General features: G+C 47.3%; 1 protein-coding gene across 3 annotated transcripts in view; it reads right to left on the reverse strand.

Annotated features, from left to right (window-relative positions):
• The window catches only part of DPP6 (dipeptidyl peptidase like 6), an 837,334-nt gene that overhangs the window by 208,693 nt on the left and 606,937 nt on the right, over positions 1–21,704 (reverse strand). For all 3 annotated transcript variants that reach the window (XM_072964103.1, XM_072964105.1, XM_072964104.1), the window contains exons 4-5: positions 21,165–21,259; positions 11,446–11,520 (exon numbers count right to left, since the gene is read on the reverse strand). In XM_072964103.1, the coding sequence (XP_072820204.1) occupies positions 11,446–11,520; positions 21,165–21,259 (170 nt within the window). The remainder of the gene's footprint in view (positions 1–11,445; positions 11,521–21,164; positions 21,260–21,704) is intronic.

Consider the following 21,704-nt stretch of genomic DNA (forward strand, 5'->3'; position numbering starts at 1 on the left):
CCAGTAAAACCCGAGTCTGGAGGTCCCTGTGCCTTGTCACACGACAGAGCAACCCTGCAGCCTTCCTCCCTCATTTTCAGGCTTTTTGTTACAACAAATATCCTATATTCGTATAAATTAATTTTCTATAGTTAATATTTATTTAATATTCTTCAGCCTTGTTATGGAACAAGACTTGTTCCAGTGGTTCATTTCAATCACTCCGAGACCCTCGGAGACTTACGCCATAACAAGGCTGTAGAATATTAACACCATGTGTTTAACAAAACCACACAATTCCAAGGTACTTGCTGGATCACGCACGGAGCTCAGCATGGGGTTTTCCCAATGAGACAGCTTACATATTGTGGGAGACACCATGGAAAAAAGAAGTGGGAACACAATAAACTCTTGAAAATTATATCCAAGAACGTCTCTCTGTTATTATAAAAATAAGCCCAGTTGCCCAGAAGAGCAGCAGAAGCCCATCCTAGCTGCTCCGAGAAGCGCAGTGTCTCGTTTTACTGCTGCACCAAGCGGGGCATCGTGTGACTCCGGTGCCACTCTGGACGGTGTCTTCATGACATTTTGTTCAATCATTTTCTTCGACGGCGGTCGGAGCGGAAAGTCACAAATGGAACTGGTCCTAACGTACAGCCATGATTAATTCCTTCGAGTTTTTAGTACAGAGGCTCTGACCGCCCAGCAGACACGATGATCCGGGAAGTCTCTGCGCCGTGACTGCCGTTCAGAAGGCCGGGCAGCAGGGTCCGTGCTCCGCAGCGGTGAGTCTCTGCAGGTGAGCGCCCTTGAGCTCCCCACAGCAGCCGACCCTGCTACACTGGAGCTGAGGAACGGATCTTTCACGAGAACTGGAGTCGTTTCCCCCCACTCACTACATGACAGTGATGACCATTCATAACAAAAGCAATTACGTGTTCTCTGTTTCAGACCTGGCCATGTCACTCTGCAAGTGTCTCCTCTCACTGCCGTTTCTCCCTTTCATTGCCAATGACACCACTTCCCTGGCTAATTTCGATTACTCCAAGACCCTCTTCAAGCCGGTGGTCTTTAAGAATTACCAGTGTGACACCGTCATCGCCACCCAGAGGCTGCGGCATCCCCTGGTCCACGTCGTCTCTTCACAGGTCAGCATCCGCTTGTCCGAGCGGCCCCCTCCCTGCCTCTCACTTCTCAGACCTCCTCCAAAACCCATGCCACTGGCTTGCGGTGTCTTCCTGAGTTGTGCCTTCCACCTCCTGTCTGTACTGACGCCAGGCCTCAGATTCTGGGCACGCTCCACCTACAGGCCCCCGCCAGCTTCACTTCCCTCCATGACCAGCTGAGATGCCACAGCCCCTCAAAATAATCAGCCCTCTGAAAGGACCCTAACTCCTGATTTTACTCACCTGCCCAATTCCAGCCCCGGATGCCATCAAACACTGGACTGGGGACCGGGGACAAGCACCACCTGGCTGGCTGCCTTCCCTGCACCCTCCTCAGCACAAACCCCAGCGAGCCTGCTCGCTGCCCAGGGTCACAGGGGAGCCGCCTTTCCAGTGGCTGAGACGCCGGCTCCTACCTTTCCTCCTTCAGGCTCCCACTCCCCTGCCGTCACTCTCAGCAAGTGCCCTGTCTCATCAGCCGTGGGGCAAAGTAAAGGAATGCATCAGAAGAAACTCAACAGTCCTTCCTCCACTCTGCCTACGACAGAGTGTCTCCTCCTTCCTCCGCCCAGAGGAAGCATCCCTTCCCAGCGGCGGAACGGTCCAGAGAGGCAGGGGGAGTGCAAAGGCCCTGAGGTCAGACGGGGCCTGGCAGGATGGAGCCACAGAGCAGGCGACCGTGGCTGGAGAGCAGGTGGGGGCACGTGTGGCGTGGGGCTCGGGGCCTCCATGAGAAGCTGCAGGCCACCGGTCTGTTCCTGAGGCCATGGGGAGAGGAGACCCACGTGGTCTTACTACACGTCTGTGAGGTCGCCTGGCCACCCTGGGGAGGGAGCTGGGGAGCGGAGAGAGGGGCAGCAGAGGCCAGGTGAGAGGCTACCTGGGAAGCGGGCCAGGTCAGAGGGCAGGCCACAGGTCACAGCACACAGGCTATTGCTCGTTACAGACACTCAACCTGCAGTCACAGTCCTGCGAGCCCGGCCTCGTTAGGACCCTCCTCCTGCGGCAGGTACGCCCCAGAAGCCTCTCTTGGCAGCGCTCTGGGACACACATAAATATTTCAAACACCTGCAGAAAAGGGACTTCAAACACTAATCACTGCGCTTCCAGATCCCTGCAGTGCTCGGGCCAGTCCAGTTCTCTAGCTCCCTCCTCTTGCCAGAGCAGCATAACACACACGCACGATTATTTTAACAACAGTCTGCATTTCATTGAGAAAAGAACCGTTGTTTGGGCCACATTTTCCCTACATCCAATTTCGTGCTGTTGAATTTCTCTCTCAAACCCGAATAGAAAAAGACCCATAGAAGCAAACCACAGCAACACACAGAACCAAAGTGCTGTGCGTGGCAGTTCCGAACCAGTTTTGTGTTAACACAACAACAACAAACACCAAACCCCACACTGCTGGACAGCGACACTTTCAAAAACGAACCCCCACCCCAGCATCCCCAAACCGCCCCGGTCTGGGGCCGAGCGCCCGCTGGGAGCAGGGGCCACGCCGCCCCCGCCCGGCCCGCCTGTCACAGCGTCCCAGAACCCTGACCGCGTGCCGGCCTCTCACAGCCTTGTGCGGCCACGGGCGGCACGTCACGAGCGCTGGGAGAACTCACGCTTCCCAAGTCAAACGCCAGTTTTCAACAATCGAATCAAGGAAGAGTCACAGACATCCGGGCCTTAACGAGTCAAGGAGCGAAACACGGGGGGGGGGGGGGGCCGAGGAGTCCGCGTGAGCACCTTCTCTTCTAAGTCCTGCTGCAGGGGGGAAGACGGCTGGGTTCAACCACAGCAAAGGGGCTTCTGAGAAATGTGGGCGGCGTGTGCGGCGCACTTCCGGGCGGTCCTGGGACGGCTTCCACGCTGAGGACCAGGAATCCTGCCTCCTCGCATCAGGACAGCTTCAGGAACAGCAGCAACCAGCTGCGGAAATGCCCGTGACCAAGTCCCCGCTCTTCAGAGCCTGACCTGAGGGGTTGCAGACAGAGACAGAGACCCGCCTGCAACGCTGATGTCGGCACTGCAACGGGGAGGTGTGCCAGGGTTCCCGCCAGCCAGAGCCAGAACCACTGGCACCGGAAGGTTCCCAGAGGCGGGCCCAGGATGCTCAGCAGACAGTGCAGAAAGATCTAGTTCAACAGCTGAAGAATTAAGAAACTCATTTCCCTTAGACACGATGGGGCAAAGTGTCTGACAGCTGCCTTGGAGTTTCTGGAATTCTGCCGAGGGTCACCGACCAAACAAGTTTGACCAGGCTTACCAGTGTTTGGCCATTTTTCAAGCTTTGCATGAATTATATAAAGTTCACAGCCCCTCATGTGGCAAAATGGGCTGCGTCAACTCACCACAAGGGCAGGAAAGGAGGGCAGATTTTCAGATGTGAAACCCGCTTGCACTCCTGCCACGAGGAGCGCGGCATCAAGTCACGTCCTGTCAGGTCTGAGCGGGACGCTGTGTCGGGGCGGGGCGGGGCGGGGCTCGGCACCGGGGGCCACGCGCTCCCCGCAGCTTCCTGGGAAGACGGCCACTGGGGGCAGGAGACCACCCCTTCTGTGTGCCCAGCAGCTGCCCTCCGCCTCTGAGAGAAACACAGACAGAGTAGGTCTGTGACTTGGTGAAACGTTTTAAGTGCGAGAGACCCAAGGGAAACGCCACCTTCTGCCTCGGTAGGCAGGATTTAGCCACTATATATAAAACAGGTTTTAAAACAGTCTTCTGTAGAGCACAGGGAACTAGATTCAATATCTTACAATAATCTTTAATGAAAAAGAATATGAAAATAAATGTACGTATGCAAATGCAAGACTGGGATGTTGTGCTGTGCACCAGACACTGACCCGCTGTAACTGACTGCACTTCAATTTAAAAAAAAGCCCAAGTCTGGTCAAGCCGCACACACGGATTTCCAGAGCCTGGGAGCCATGGACCACAGGCACGGTCCACAAAACTTCACAGTGACACCTGGATGTAGATTTGAACGTCACCATGAGGAACCACCTTCTGTACTTGGAATAGCAAATGCTTCGCTTAACCTCCCCACTAGCAAGCGGTATTACTGTTCACTACTACTACGCAACCCTGAGCAGACAAAGAGCAACATTTCTTTGTACACTTTCCCTTAAAGATATGTACCAGTAAACCAGGAGAAACAGATCCACACTGAGTGGTCCGATGCTTTCTCACTGTATTCTAATTTTACCACTAAATCTGAGGTTCTAGTAGTCAGTGTAACAACAAAAGAGTAAGTTTCTACTTGGATTCCTAAGAGAATCGTTGCAATACTGCAGCCCCCTGGATTTATATAGCATCTTTATTTTACCAAGCTTAAAAATATTATAATGAAAAATAAAATAACAACAAGAAATTACATAAAAAGAACCCGCTATACTCAAGATCTGAGTTAGGCATCTTCTTATACCATGAATTCAACGAACACAGGTGCCAGACAGCGAAGTGGCCGTCCACACTGGCTTCACGGTATCCCTAAGTCCCTAATGAACAACACAGCACCTGCCTCTCTCGGACGGGAGAACCGTAGATGTTTGGGTCACCCAGGGTCTTCAGCAAGTCACCTACAGGGGACTGATGAGAACGTGGCTTTCCTGCCCCCAGCACAGGCCTCCCTAGGGACTGGCTATAACCAAGCACACCTCCCGGCCTCTGACTTCTTGGCACCCTGGGGAACACGGAAGGGAGGGAGGAAGCAGACACACTCTGTCCTTTCAGCAGACTGCAGGCTCGCTAAGGGCCGTGTAAATCCGAGGAACCATACTTTCTCATCCGGCACTGGTGGTGTCACGGGAGCCTCTGAAACGACTGTCCCCCCGCGCCTGGCGCTCACTCTCCCATCACCCCTCCCCTTACATGTGAGTTAGACCTAGAGGCCTGTTTCTCACAATGGACTCTGGTGACAGTGAGGGGACATGAGGGCACAAACACTGAGACCTCCACCCTGCTGACACTGTCTGGGCTCTTCTTCGCCGCTCTGAAGACATCAAACTGCCACGTGTGGTGCAGTCCCCCGGCGAGCCCCGGGGTACAAAGGCCTGGGGACGGGCTCCAGCCAACAGCCAGGAAGAAACCCCACGGCCACGAGGAACGGAGCCCGTCGGCGACCGCACGGGGGAGCAGGGCAGCAGGCTCGTCCCCAGCCGGCCTCGAGGTGGGACCGCAGCGCAGGTGGCACCTGGGTTCCGGCCTGTGAAAGACCCGGCCTCCAGAGGTCCCGTTAACTGAGCCCGGATTCCGGACCACAGAAGCCGTGAGACGGCTAGCGCAGCTTGCTGTAAGCCGCTATGATTTGGGGTAGTTTGCTGTGCAGCAACAGAAAACCAAAGCAGGTAAGCGGGTATACATGAACTCAGCATGCTCACGCCACGGCTGTGGGACCGGCTGGGGTTTTATTTACATCAGATCTTGGACAAGATTTTATCTGGAGCAGAACAATGGTCCCCTGGCTCGAAGAACAGCCACCCAATTAACTCCCCTAAACTCCGAGATGAGGTACTTCACAAACACACACTGGTTCTTTCAGAAAACCATCTCTCAGGAGGAGCATTTTCCAGACACAGTTTCTCCTTCCTCTTTGAAAGTCTCAAAATATATCAATGTTTTTAAATGATCTAAGACATCACAGTTTCCATTTTTTCCCTCCTTTATAAAGAATTCAGGACACTTTTCATATTCGCTAAACAGGACTCAATATGAAGGAACATAGCTGCTCTCATTAGACAATTTTCAAGGAAATTTACCTCCATTAGTACAGTTTAGTTAGTATAGTTAACCTAGTTTCCAAATTAAAAATAAAAAATTACTATCTCCTCCCGCTGTTTGGCTTAATTCAAGAGAGCCCTTCAGAAGCTGTACAGGAGAAACGTTATGAAGTTTGTCACACAGAACAAACAAAGTAACACTCAGGAACACTCCCTGGGGCAGGAATGCTCTCTTACAAGGAATGAGATGGTGTAAATAAGCACATTTTACAACAACAGGAACCACACAAATAAAACACGACAGTGTTTATTATTTTCCAATTCCAGACACAACACTTCTGGACGTGCAGGTACTGACGGCCGCAAAAAGGGAAACTGTGCTTGGGTTCCTCCTTTCTCAAATCTAACTGATACCTTCCTACCCCTTTTATAAAAGGGTACTTTTGAGACCATTAAGGAAACATAGGGCTGACACCATTACAATGAGCTAATCCTGATGAAAAAGAATATGAAGATGAATACACACATATTCACGTATGAATGAAAAATTGTGCTGTAAGCCAGAAATTGACACAACATTGTAAACTGACTATAAGTTAATAAAGAACAAATAAAAATGAGATAATCTGAGGATGTTCAGGGACATTAGCTAAGTTACAGGTTTCTTAATATTAGAAGAGTTTAGCAGGAGAAATGTATGCTGATTAGCACGGACCCACACTTTCCGAATAAACACGGAATGTTACCAAGATGTTTCACAAATGGGGTCTCCTCCTTCCGTGACATAATTTTATGTTTTTGTGGATTTGCTAAAATTTCAAATTTGAGTGACTTTCAAATAATGTCACTTTGAATCTTGATCCAAAGCTACGAAGTTCAGAGAGAAAAGAGTGCCACAAAGATATGTCTTCAGCATCAAAGATGCACAGAGGGTCCTGGGCTAGGTCCCGAGGGGTGGGGGTGGACAGGAGATAAAGAGATCTCCCTTCTCTTTGAGCAGCTGACAATGTGAAAATGTGCAAATAAACCCAGTTAATGTCAAACACCTGAGAAATATTGCAACACTGCAATCCTCCTGAATAAACGAGAGGCAGAAATACCCAATACATGCTATAGAAATTACACAAAGATCTCTCTTTCAACCCCTGCTGTCCTCAAGGTGTTGCCTTACTGTTCGTACCCAGAGTCCTCACCTACCTGCCCCTGCCCACGGATGCTCTCACCGCCCATTCTGCACAGACAGCCCTAAACACCACTGCTTCTCAAGCCACCACAGAGGTGGGCGACGTCACGCGGGCTTCAGCCAGCGTCATGCCGGGGCGCCTGGACAGGGCCCTACACCTGGCCCCGGGCACGTCCACGGAGCCACTCTGTGCTCGAACGGAGGCAACCTAGAAGTACGGGGCTCGGCGAGGCCACCTTCACCAACTCAGGACAGAAGCCAAGGCATCAGAGCTCCTCTCTTAGCCGCTGGGCACAGAGCTCTGGGGTGTAAACGCCTCGACAACAGGTCCACGAAGCATCCAGAGCAAGCCAGCCGTGATGTGACCAGCCCAACAGCACACCCTGCATGTCCGCCCTGGAGCTCAGAGGAAGGGCCTCGGACAGGAAAATAGACTAGGACTTCAACATCATATGATGGTATTTCAAGCAACAAGAAAGATAAAGATGACCTGGAGAGAAAGTGAGATTGAAAACAGACTGAAGGGCTGAGCCTGGGCGCTCCAACCTCGGGGCCGCGTCCTTCCCTTAGGAGCCTTTCCTCTCCTTTTTATACATAATAAGGTGCTTTATTGGGTTTTCTCTGATCTGCTGAGCCTCCCTTTTCTTACTCTTTAGAAGATTTTCCCTTTAGCACCTTTATAACACATCACATTTCCTCAAGACTCAGTCTCATGCCTTCTTCACTTTTCAAATCATTTGTATAACTCTCCCCGCAGGTGACTTCATCTACACCCATAGCTTTACTTTAAGACAATTAAGATTTTCTCCTTTCCAGGCATTGCTCGGGAGAGTCACAACCACCTTTCCAGCTTCTTACTTGGAATCTCCTGTTGAATGTCCCAGAGTTGCCTGGAACTCAGCAATTCCAAAACCAAACCCATGAACAACTCAAGACCCCTCAGGCCCCTCCTGATGGGCGCCCCCTCTTCTCTGTAAGGCTGAATTTCTCTCTACAGCCTATGCACCGTGCACACTCCTGCCAGAAGGACTGGCAGGTCCCAGATGCTGTTTCACTTCCTCAGAGCCCCGGATTTACCAAGCTGCGCCAGGCTCCTGTTCCAGGCGCTTGGCTCTCCTACTCAGCCGCACTTCTTTGATTTACTGTACAGTCCGCGAGGTAAGATGAGGTATCTCGTTGGCACAAGTCAGTGCCTAAAAATGTTTTCAAACGAAGGAATAAACGGAGATATCACTGTGGCCTAGAATACGCTTGACATCTTCCTGGGGAGTGAGTCTTGGAGAGGAAGCCTGGGGAGAGACAGGGACCAGGATCACTGAGCGTCTGCGGGTTGCCAGGTGCTGTGCTAAGTGCTTTACGTGTGCCTTCAGTCTTCGCAGAATCACGGCTTCACGCACGCTGACCTCTTTTTAAAGACGGGAATCCTGGCTCAGAAAAGTCAACTGACTGCTCGTGCTCAAGTCAATGATACTGGTAAGAACTTGAGCCCCATTTGACAGCAAAGTCCACTGTCTTTGGGCAGCAGAGAGGCAGGGGCTGGGAGGGTGGAAATTATCCTGATGCAACGTGGCCTATCTGGATTTGTAGCCTGATACACTAAAATTTTATTGCACATGAACATTTACTCTAATAAATGAGAGGTGCCCAGTAACTGGACAGTTGGTTTATATAAAAACATTTTATGATAGTATTTTCTATGAAAAGTTGAGTTAGTTCATATAAACAAGATCTCCTAGCTGCCTTGGGAACCTATAGGTAAGGACGTGACAGGCACGGATCCAAGGAAATAATTCCAGTCTCCTTACAATTAGATAGAATAACATGCTGCAAAACCCATTCGGAAACACCTAAAAGCCCTCATAAGGATATAAAAGGCTTCAAAACCAAACCCTGCAGGACAGCAGCTTACTCAACTTGTTTAACCATAGTTCTCAAATTTATTTGAGGATGGAACTTTTCTCACAGAGTACCAAGGATAATTGCACTGACGCGAAAGACAGCCTGGGGAGTCCTGCTTTATTCCACTCCTTCTAGAACTACAGACCTAGATTCTTCCCTTGAAGAGGGACACTGTAAAAATATCTGCATCTTAGTTTCTCTAGTTAGGAAGTTCTTCCTAATGTCTGTCTCACTCCAAGTTCTCCCGCAGAATCCTAAGCTCCTTCCCCTCTCATCTTTCCTCCAAAGGAACAGACTACTGGCTTGGACCATCATGTGTGCAGTCACTGCTCAGTACTTGAAAACTATGAAGGATTACTCTTTTGGCTCAAGTTAAAAGTACCCATTTCTGAGGGGAGGGCATAGTTCAGTGGCAGAGAGCATGCTTAGCATGCACGAGGTCCTGGGTTCAGTCCCCAGTGCCTCCATTTAAAAACAAACAAACCAAATTACCTCTCTCAAGAGAAAAAAAAAGTATCCTTTTCTATAGATTGTTTACAAAGCATGCATTTTCAATACTTTTAATCATTTTTAGCTAAATCTACTCTTTTTTTTTTTTAACATTTTCCCTCTGTTGAGAAAATAAACTAAACACAGTTCTACTCCAAAGGCCAGGAGGCTGCGGAGGGAGAAAGGGTTAGTTCAAGGTTCCTGTTTATAGCCAGTGCTTTACAAGGTGAAGGCTCAGATTTAACAAAATATTCTTTACCAAAACGGCCATGAGTGGCACTGGGATGACAGGCACTGTCTGACGAGGAGCGCTGGCGAGGGGAGGACAGTGGCTAAGCCTGCCAGGCACAGAGCCCCGGGGCCACGGAGCCCCAGTGAGCAGATGTGAGAATCTCTCCTAAACGGTTCTGAAGGACAAATACAAAACCGTGTCTGGAAGGCTTCCAGGCGCAGGGAGCTCTTACTGAACGAGGTAACCCCTCCCGCCGCTGGGGTGCCCCCGTTGTTCCAAGATTGTCTGGTAAGATGACCTGAAACCTGCCTTTCCACGTTCTCCCCACTCAGGTGTTGGTCGTGTCTCCCAGAGCAACGAGCAGTGACCCATTTCCCGTCCTACGAAAGCCCTTCAAGTACCTGCCGACACTTCCCCTTGTTCAGGTGTTGAGGTTACACTTGTGGTCGTTTCCAAGCGTCGTGAAAGGACCTGAAAGGCTCTGACCAAGGACACCGCGCTCACGTGCTGGAAGCTTAGAGGCACGTACAGGGCCGGGTGTCGGACACGCAGAGTCCCAAGGCTAAAGCCACCTTTCATTATGTCAGGTTCACTGATGTGCCCCCATCCAACAGAGAAACATGACCAGGTGTTCCAAGGATTTGGATGGACAAAATGAAAATGTCTATATAAAGGACATTCAAAGAAAAAAAACAACTAGTAAACAGAAAATCGAAGACAGAGAACTTAAAAAGACCTACACTTGGAGGAGTGAACCTCCAACTGAAATGTGAGTTGAAACTGGAATCGCCAATAAATCACACGGCCATCGCGTAACTTTTAAGAGAAGTTCTAACAATTCTGCAGTTGGAGTTGCGTCTCCACATACAGCCCAGCTTCCCTGGGGGGCCGTAACTCCACCAGCTCGTGCGCCTGGCAGCACGAAACATCCTCTCAGACTCGCCAAGAAGCTATTCAGACCTGAATTATGATGCACGTGCCATTATCTCTCACAGAAGCCGCACGAAACTCTAATTAGAATCGTCTCAAAAGAACTAGAAAGGCAGTGGAATTCTGTATTTTATTTGCCAGAGAAGAAAGTTCCGCTGATGCACATTTAGAAAGTTGCTAATCTCTTACAAGCTGAACATCTGTTTCACTTACACAAAGACATCTCACCTTCCTGCTCTGAACAGCCACTATGAGCTCCGCAACACGAGGATGTTAAAGGCAAAAAAATAAAGACCCACTTTTTTTTTTTTAAGGCTGCCACTAAAGCCCAGGGTGAGATTTTATAGAAAATTCTGGTGAAATTTTATGAGGCGCATATCTGAAATGCTAAAAACAGGAACGCACACAATGAAAGCGATAGTTTGACTCTTCTCTAGAATATGGGACGGCTGGGAGGAAGGGAATTTACACCTGGTTTTAATTTAGGGAGAACCTGGCAGTTGCTTTTTGTTCTTAGGATGAAGTTTATGGCGTGATTGAGAAAATGGCCGGAAAAATAATGGCACAGAAAGGAAAAATAAATCTCTACAAAAAGACAACTTCTCACCATCTCACCAACAAAATCCTGTGAAATAGGCCCTAAAAGTAGTGATGATTTTTTTTTTCTCTGCCAAAAAGGTTTCCATGCCTTTCCGCTCTCCTAGGTGGCAGTGTGGGATAAAAAGAAACCATCCCAGGAGCCATCAACTACTCCAGGATTCAAAGATCACGAAGAATGAAGATTCAAGGGAAAATACTTAATAAGGCATCAGAATAAAGAGACTTTTTTTTTAATAAACAGAAAACAGTAATACTTACTGGTTCCACATTATATGAAAAAAGAGCATACTCTTTATCTGGAGATATTTCATATCTGATGGCTCTTAATGATTCCTAAAAGGAAAAAAAGAACAAAGGGTTTTTAAAGTATTACATAATATAACTCAACATCTTGAAGGAAAATGTTCAAAATCTGCTAATGAAGTTCGTATGTAGCAAACTTGCTAGAGTCTCTTAAACATAGTAATGTCCTTTTCCTGTTAACTGAATAATGTTCAGCTAATTAATGCTATTTTATATTTATTTGTATTTTTCTCAAATTTCAACAAGTCAAAACATACAGTATTTACTGAAACAAATCAATACATAAACATAAAAACAAGTAACCTTTTCCCACAAGACTCCCAAACCCTCTGTATCTTTAAATAAACTTCCCATTGCTCATCCCTATACGTAGAAGCTTTTATTAAGCAGATCTGTTCCTAAAATAGAATCACATTCTGCACATATTTTTGCAACTTGCTTTTTCACCATCGGAGGTGGCTACTGACTCCCAGGTCAGTCAGTGTACGGAGGGCTAACTAGCATTTTTTTCTCTCAAATTTCTTCATAGTACACAGGTAATTTTACACAAACGAAACCATCAAAAATGCTGTGTTTCGTATACGCATGCCTGGGACATTGTGCTGCACACCAGAAAGGGACACGTTGTAACTGACCGCACTTCAATTAAAAAAAATGTGACGTTTCCCTTCCGCTTACCCCGTCTTCTCTGATGCACTCACACTGCTGTGCAGACCCTCCGACCCACTCAAAAGAGCCCTATGTTGTCACCTTGGTGGGCATCACTCTCTAAATGTTGGTACAACCATGTGCAAACATATAGCTGTATAACCACAGCTAAAAATGACGTCACCTTACACAACTCTCCCTTGGTTTTTTCATGCAACGATAATTTAAGGAAAGGACTCTACAGCAATTGGCTTAGCCTGAACTGGTGATCTTTGAAGCTTCCATACTCTTCTATGCTGTGGATATATCTTAATTTGCTCAGTCAGCCCCCACTCACTGAGTCCTCACAGGAGAGTATTGTCATTCACGGTGCTTATGTTCCAGGAAGTCTCCATAAACACTGCTCTTAGGGGAATCTCAGGGTTAGGTTCCTGTGAGCCTCTGGTCACAGCGTTACTGTCCACCAATCAGCACGTAACCTTGTCGCAGGTGTGTTTCTTTCTGAAGACATTGTATGGGATCTATATTGTTGACAAATAAACTTTAGCACAAGGCGAATCTGCAGACTCGGAAGCTGTGAAAGACGCAGGTAGACTGTGGTATGTCTCCAGTCTCTGGCTTTTATGCACAATGTGCTAAGGACCCACCTCCATGCATCTTTACTGGTGGGTGTGCGGTGGTTTTAAGCATTTTACAGAATAGATTTCTAAGGGTAGGATCAACGCTTTACAAGTTTTTAAAGCATTTAAAAAGATAGCTTCCAATTTCTTTTCAAAAATGTTTTTGGAATTGACACCCCACTACCGATACAGGAGAGCATCCTTTCTTCCCCTCCTTGGCAGCGATAAGTTACCGTATTTTCTTCCATTTTGACCCTCTGAGGGGAGAAAGTAGTGCCTCACTGATCACACTTCCCTGCCTATGGGTACATCTGAACCCAGCTGGGTGGGTTTCAGGCACCACTCACTGGGTGGGTTTCATCATTAGAGAACTGTCCAGCCTTATCTTCTTGAATATACATTCTCTGCCTTGATTTTTCTCCGGTTCTTTCTTAAGCTCACTTCTATCACGTTTTCACCCCAATTCAACCAAAACTCTTCTCCAGGTTACCAGAGACTCACCTCCTAAGGGTCGTGATAATTTCTCAGCTCTCAACTCAGCGCAGCTGGTCACTGTCTTCCCCCACAAGACCCTGTTCACTTCGTATTATAGTCTCGCCTACGGTTACATTGTATTTTTTTTCAGATCTTCAACAAGATTTTATAGTTTGCTTTATTCTAACTCTTATGTCGTCCTTAGATTTACTCTAGGTCCTTTTATTGTCTTTATTCTTGTTGTAAATGGAATATTCTCTCCATTTCCACCTCTACACACTAATGTTAATGAAGAGAGAAGCTATTGACTTATTTATGTATTTCTATTTCCCCATTTTAATAAATATTCTTATTTACTACAGTAGTTTTAGAACTAACTCCTTTTAGGCTTTCTAAGGTAGAATTACGTTATCGGGAAAAGAGAGTTTTTCCCTGCTTCCTTTCCCAGTCATTCAGCTGGCTTGTACACTGCACTTTCCACTACCTCCAGGAGCACATTAAATATTCACAGCGATGTCGACTGTTCTGTCTACAATGCAGATGGCTTTATTGTTTGCCATTTAGAATGGTTTTCACTGCTAGTTGGTTCATGGTAAATAGTGTATCATAGTTAAGTAGTTTTTATTCTTATGTGGAATTTTTATTAGAAGTGGTTGAGAAACTTTATCAGATGCCCTTACAGCATCCTGAGATACAATCGTAAGTATTTTCCCGTTATTTTTCAGGCTGGGGCCTGGGCTCTTTCCCACCTGGTGGGCGAGACGCGTTCGGGGCACCCGCAGGGGGAAACGCTGTGCGGAGCCATCGCGCATGCGCCTCTGGGGAGCCCAGCCGGGAGGGGGGCTTCCTGCTTCTCCAGGGCTGAGAACCCGCAGGCGTGAAGCGCTTGATGGAAATCAAGTGCAATAGGAGGGAGTGAAAATTTACCACGTGGAAGTCAAACTTAGTGGAGGAAGTGAAAAAAAAAAAAAAAAGTCGTCTCACGTTCTAATCTCAGCCACATTCTGGAGTTGCCCTGCTGTTTCTCCCCCGGATCCTGCAATGGCTCTGATAGTACCTGTAATTACATCCCACTCTGCGAGGGGTCAGAATTCATTAACTGCTGGAGAGCGAGATGAAAATTCAGATCCTAGCGATTATATAAAATCAAAGGGAAATAGAGAAACAAAAGGGCTTTTTATTTAAACGTTAATTTTGTAATTTAAGTAAGTAATTAACACAAGGAGATTAATAAGCAAGTAAAGACATAAAAAGTGAGAAAATCTGACATAAACATAACAACAAAAAAATGTTTTTACATTGTTTTTCCTTCCAAGTATTTCCAGGAACCATCGATAGCTCTTACATATTCATCAGTGGCGGAAGTCTAATGTCTTTGAAATGTGAGGCTGAATTTTTAGAAATCTGATTAAAATTATTGAATAAATGGCATCAAGACAGCAATTATGTAAATCACCACACTGGAAAATGATGTACAGAATTTCCCCACCCGACAAGGCGAGCTGTTGTTGGACCTCCTGCTGGTCTCCCAGCCTTGACTCAGTGCACGTGGATGATGCTGACAGCTGTTAACTGAAGTGTGTGGTGTGTTCGTCTGTGCTTCCTTAACACAGCATCATAAATATTTTTCATGTTACTCTACAGCCTTCATAACTATTATTTTAACTGCTACATCATACTTTATTTTTATTTTTATTACTTATCTCATTTCTGTACTTTCAGGTATTTTCACTACTTTTTAAAGTTTTTAGATTATTTCCTTATGCAAAATTCCCTGGAATGAGTCAAAATGCATAAGTATTTTTATTCATCTTGAATGTACTGCCAAGTTGGTTTCCCAAGCACCTGGAACAATTTAAATAATTCAGTGAATGACCGTATCCTTTGCACCACCCCTGGTGACTGATGGTATTATCAGTAAAGAGGGTGTAAAAAGGATGCGTGTCACAGGTGACACGACGGGGTGTGCTGGAGGGCCCCTCTGGGTCAAAAGCACACAAAGTGGAGGTCAAGCCGCAGTTGCTTACGGGATGTCTTGGTTTCCTCCTCTAAGAACAGAAGGGTTTGAATGACGTAATCTGCAAAGACTACTCCAGCTTTAAATATGTAAGTCTCAAGCAAAGGCTAACACTTCATCCTTCTGAGAACTTTTGCTCTATGATGTTTTAGAGGAATTGGAGAGACGGCACTAAGTTTCTATAAGGATTACAGATCCTGGGAAATCTATGTCATTAAGCTCAACAAAATGCATTAAGTCCATTTTAAGTGCACTTCTACTGAAGAGAGTGACAGAGAGATAGGGAAGGAAGAAGTCAGTGTGTACTCAGTAGAAAAAAGATCCATGAGATTTTTCAGGAACCAGACGTCTATCGTCCTAACATCAAAAGATCCCATTTGGGCCATCAGATATATTTCATGTCTCGTTTTTCAGGGAAAAAATGAGATACATAATATAACAAAGGCCTTTTTATATTTTTTTAACTTGTTGACAAAGAGTCTTAGAGGGGCATAAAAATACACTAAATTTGATATTTAAAGTATTTTTTTCATTTTATTTATTTTTTAAATAGAAGTACTGGTGATTGAACCCAGGACTTCATGCATGCTAAGCATGTGCTCTACCACTGAGCTATACCCTCCCCCCGAACCATTTTTAAAATAAAGGTAAAAGTTATGTTTACACTGTACTGTAGTATTTTAAGTGTGCAATATCACCATGTCTAAAAAACAATGTGCATATCTTAATTAAATAATACTTTATTGCTAAAAACGCTAACCATCGTCTGAGCCTTCAGTAAGCTGGTGTCTTTGTGTTGGCGGGAGCCTCGCCTCGGTGTTGATGGCTGCTGGCTGATCAGGGTGGCGGTTGCTGAAGGCTGGGTGGCTGTGGCAGTTTCTTAAAATAAGACACCGTGAAGTTTGCCGCATTAATGGACTCTTCCTTTCGGGAACAACTTCTCTGTAGCAGGCAGTGCTGTGTGACAGCCTTTCAGCCACGGTAGAACTTTTCAGAATTGGACTCAATCCTCTCGGACCCTGCTGCTGCCCTGTCAGCTGAGGTTCTGTCACACCCTAAACGCTTCACTGTCATCGGGACACCGTCACAGCACCTTCTCCAGGAGAGGATTCCGTCTCAGGAAACCACCTGCTCTGCTCACCCTTTTCCGTGGACGTTTACCGTGAGGCTGCAGCAGTTCAGCCCCAGCTTCAGGCCCCACGTCTAATCCCAGTTCAGCCGCTGTTTCCACCATGTCCGCAGTTCCTTCCTGCACCGAGGTCTTGAAGCCCCTGAAGTCCATGAGGGTCAGAGTCCTCTTCTCCCGACCCCTGTTAGTGTTGATGCTTTGCCCTCTTCTCATGAGTCTTGAGTGTTCGTAATTGCATCTGGAATGGGAGTCCCTTCCAGAAGGTTTTCAGTTCCTTCTCCCAGATCCATCCAAGGAATCACAGTCTATGGTAGCTACAGCCTTATGAAATGTATTTCTTAAATAATAATTCTTGAAAGTCAAAATTACTCCTTGATTCATGGGCTGCAGACTGATAGTTGTGTTCTTAGGCATGATAACGATGTGAATCCTGTTGTCCATCTCCACCAGAGCTCCTGGGTGACCACGTGCACTGCCAACGAGCAGCCATATTTTGAAAGGAATCTTTTTCTCTCAGCAATAGGTCTCAACAGTGGGTTTAAAATATTCAGTAAACCATGTTGTAAACAGATATGCTGTCACGCAGGCGTTGTTGTTCCATTTACAGAGCACAGGCAGAGAAGACTTGGCATCATTCTAAAGGATTTTAGGAAAGATAAATCAGCGTTGGCTTCAACTGAAAATCACTGGCTGCATTAGCCCCAAGCAAGAGTCAGCCTGTCCTTCGAAGCTCCGAAGCCAGGCACCGACTTCTCCTCTCCAGCTATGAAAGTCCTAGACGGCAGCTTCTGCCAACGGAGGGCTGTTTCATCTGTATTCAAAATCCGCAGTTCAGCGCAGCCACCTGCGTGAACGATCTGAGCTGGATCTTCTGGAGAACTCGCCGCAGCTTCCGCATCACCTGCTGCTTCCCCTGCACTTGGATGTTACGGAGACGGCTTTTGCCCTTAAACCTCATCAAGCAGCTTCTGCTGCTCCGAACCTTTCTCCTGCGGCTTCCTCGCCTCTTCAGCCCTCGGAGAACTGAGGAGAGTGAGGGCCTTGCTCTGGATGAGGCTCTGGCTGAAGGGAAGGCTGCGGCTGGACTGAGCTTCCACCCAGACCGCCAACTGCTTCCCGTGTCAGCCGTAAGGCGCTTCTCTTCCTTGTCGTTTGCATGTTCACTGCAGCAGCGCTTCTGACTCCTTCAGCTTCTCCTTGGCACTCACAACTTGGCTGACCGTTTGGCACAGGAGATCTACCTTTCAGCCTCTCTCAGCTTTTGACAAACCTTCCTCACTCAGTTTCATCACTTCTAGCTTTTGTTTTAACATTTTTTTTATTGAGTTGTAGTCAGTCGACAACGTTGTGTCAGCTTCCAGTGTAGAGCACGATTTCTCAGTTATACATGAACATACGTATGTTCATTGTCACATCTTTTTCTCTGTGAGCCTCCACAAGAACCACTTCTAGCTTTCGATTTAAGCTGAGAGACATGTGATGCTTCCTTTCCCTTGAACACACAGAAGTCGTTGTAGGGGTGCTCACCGGCCTAATTTAGTTCTGTTGTGTTTCAGGGACCAGGGAGGCCCATGGGAAGGGAGAGAGACGGGGGGGGCGGCTGGTTGGTGAAGCAGTCCGAACACACACAACATTTATCAATTAAGGTCACCATCTTACATGGGAGCGGCCCAGGGTGCACAGAATATATCTCACTACCAAAAAGATCAATATAAAAACCAAAAGATCTGAGATCTGCAGACACTAACTACTACATATGAAGTAGATAAACAACAAGTTTCCATTGTGTAGCAGAGGAAACTGCATTAATACCTTGTAGTGACCTATAACAAAAAAGAACGTGAAAAGGAATATACGTACGTGTATGACTGAAACATGATGCTGTGCGCCAGAAATGACACAGCACTGTAAACTGGCTAGACTTCAATAATATAATAATAAGAAAAAAACTCCAAAAGAATGCAAGTAAAAGTGTGCACTGGGTGACAACCACCATGGACTGCTAAGTGTATCGGGGAGCTCACAATATAAAGGTCCGCGGTATTTTGAAATAGTTCATGATTTGATTTCTACCATTTGGAGGTGCAAGAGGGGACGCCTTTTGGTCAGAGGAACCTGTTCAGGGGCAGGTGAGACACCTGCAGGGAGCCCAGCACAGCGCCCGCTCGCATTTGCATATTTGCATATTCATGAACCACCTTAAGGGCCCGATGGCTAGTGTGTGCGTTCACTTGCATCCCTTTCCATCAGGGAAAGAGCCGGTCAGGGAAGCCACGGAGCCAGAGGAGGGTCACGGCAAGGCTGGCTGGGACGCCCTGACGTGGCCTTGCGGGTGAAGGGCCCCTCTCGGCGGCCGGGAGGGAGAACGGGGTTGAGATCAGGTTGTGGGTTGGGACCTTAAACTCCGGCGGACGTGGGCATTCACCGCTTCACGTCCGCTTCTCCTCTAGTCTCAGATCGTTCTAAGATCAACCTAAAGATCGCAGTTGCTCAGACGTCGCCCCGCTCTCTTCCTCAGCTTCCTTCTATCATTTAAATCATCTCAAAGCGTCTGGGTTTCCAACAAGAAGAGAACAGCGGCGGAGCCGTCCCTGGAAAGGCCGGAGGACAGACTGAGGACCAGCGCCGCTCCCCGCCCGGGCCGCCCGCTGCCCAGCTCGCGCGCCCTCCCCGAGCAGGGGCGCTGCGGGCCCTGGGTACGTGCATGTGCATGACTGACGCACGGTGCTGCGGCCGGGCGTCGGGCCTGCCTTCCTCACCCCTGCTCACGAGCCGCAGAGAGGGGGCAGCCCCCGCGGCTGGGGCCCTGCAGGCGGGCGGCGGAGGCAGCAGCTGTACCTCGGCGGCACCGAAGCCCAGGGAGCTTAACCGGCCGCGCGGACGCGAGCCCGGGCTCCGTGTTCCAAACGACGGCGCCGCCCTGCGGTGACTTCTCCTCTTCCCTGCGTCCGAGGTCTGTTTACTTAAAGGCGCACTGACACGGAGCTTTGAGACAAGAATAACCCGGCACGACCGTGAACGGTATCCCTCAGGCTGTGCACACTGGAGGCTCAACAAATGTCTGTACTGTGAGTGAAGACGTGGCATTTTAAGAAGAAACGTCATTGTGTGGAATAAGCCTTCCGATCTTCAAGAGGAATTCTTGCATTTTTCTTTACCGAAGGTGGTTTCTGACGTCGCCTTACTGCTTGGCTGAAACGGCTTCAGTCGAGATACACGATCCGTCATGAGCTGCTGGTCTGGGAAGAAGTCCGCTCCTGTCCCTGTGTTTCCTTGAGGTGCAGCCGTCCGCACGCAGAGCACCCGCTTTCCCTGAACGGACATCCTCCCAGGAGATACCAATGGTTCTGACATTACAATGTACTTCCCCTCAGCAACAGTCTGCACATTTTCTCCCCTCGATTAATATTAGAAAACCCTTTCTGCATCTTCAGTATTTTTAAGTGGGTTGAATCAGATTTTCTTCGGGGAGTAATTCTACCAAAGATGGTTTTTAATGCAAAAATGCAGGCGCGTCCGTTCTTTCCGGATCGGGTCCTATTTTGCAGAATACTATTTAATTCAATAAACTTGTCATTTTGGGAACCGCAGCATCCTACAGCCTAGCTCGGCCTCCCTTACCTCTCAGCAAACAGTCTCTGTAAAGGGTGGGATCTATTCCACACTGAAGCTCAATAAAATGTTTATTTTTTAAAGAAAAAGGTATCGTTACACCAGAAAGAAACGGAGAGAATTTAAACAGCAGGTTACATGTTCCTGAGGCGAGAGGGGACCGGATGGCATGTGCACAGGTCAGGGGAGGGGGTGGCAAAGATGGAGACATCTCTCTTGTCCCTGGGACAGAGGCTCCCGGGGCCTGCCCGAGTCCTCACCCAGGGAACTCTGAGCCCCTTGCTCACTGACCGGCGCAGGGTCTGTATCTGTAACACCAGCCAGCTAATGTTTCCTCTGGTCTCCTCTAAACCCCAGAGCGTAGGATTCTAGGATTCCTGTGTTTCTGCCTCTCACCAGAAGCTCATCCTGACTGATCTGATTTAGAATTTATGGCCCATTTCAATTCTCGCCTGTAACACAGACTTGGCCCTACCGCTCTCCTTTGATTCCCTCAGAGCATTGGACAAGAAAATGTTCGACTCCGGAAAGCTGAAGGTTTATTCCTTCTAAGGATGAGCATGACCATATGAGAAAAGAGTCAATTCTCTTTAAATTGATTTTTGGTATGTAAATTCAGTCAGTTCTTTAATAAAGATCTTTAATTGCACATGAACTCCAAATCTTAGTGTCATTATCTTTGGGAAAACAGGTTTTCCCAGGTTATAAAGCAGTAGCATTCACATCGACTGGTACCTGCTCTAAGCATAAACATCACTTACTGTCATTAGAGTAAGTGCAGTCGGTGCCCAGATTAATACTCCCTGTGCATGAGAAGATAAGTTTTTTTTAATGAGATGGAACACATCCTCCTGAAGTATTCTCTGCATTACTGCAATTGTGCTGTAAATGTGCAAAGCCTTAGGACTTCATCTTTCAATTATATATGATATGCAACACTTGCTCCCAACACCTGCAGAGAAATTTCCCGTATACTCAAAGAAACTGTGCTTTCATCTTATTAAATTAGTGGGGCTTCAATTTCACATTATCTTTAGCCGCTCAGCCTTTAGAATTACCAGTTTATTGCTTCTGCTTGGCTATACTAAAAGTTGAAACCTAAAGTCATTTTCTGCTTTATTGACTTGCAGGAGGGAAAAATGAAATTACCCCGGTCATTAAAGAGAGTACTTACAATTTTTTTGCCTTCTATTAACACTGTAGAAATATTTGTTTCAACATTCCGCAGTATCACATTTCCCTTCTGTTCTCTGTAGATGAATTCTTTATCTACAAGAGAGGAAATAAAAGAGAAACATGAAATATCAAGGAACTCACTGGCTTTGGATGGACACTTATGTGAAAAGAACCGACTAGTTCCAACAGAAATATACCCTGCGTTTCATCCAAGGGTCCTTTAAATACGGTGAAATAGATTCAGCGCCTTTCAATTTAACGTTATGGGAAGCTTCTCTCTGAACCTCTTCTCCTCCTCTGCACAGCAACACGTCATGCACAAGCACACACACATAAAAGTTTGGAACATTCTAGAATGTCCTTGAGTGGGACACACAGAGTGCGCTCACAGAGCAGAGTAAGAAACCTGCTACCACAGGGGTAGAAGATGGTTGGTACTAAAGGGCCTGATTTGCTGTATCTGAAACTCTGGGTAAGGACACACACAGAAACCTGCACCCGCATTGTGCAGAACCGTTGTCACTGTCCCCAGCGTCGT

The sequence above is a fragment of the Vicugna pacos genome, chromosome 7 (assembly GCF_048564905.1).
Source record: "Vicugna pacos chromosome 7, VicPac4, whole genome shotgun sequence".
Taxonomy (NCBI): domain Eukaryota; kingdom Metazoa; phylum Chordata; class Mammalia; order Artiodactyla; family Camelidae; genus Vicugna; species Vicugna pacos.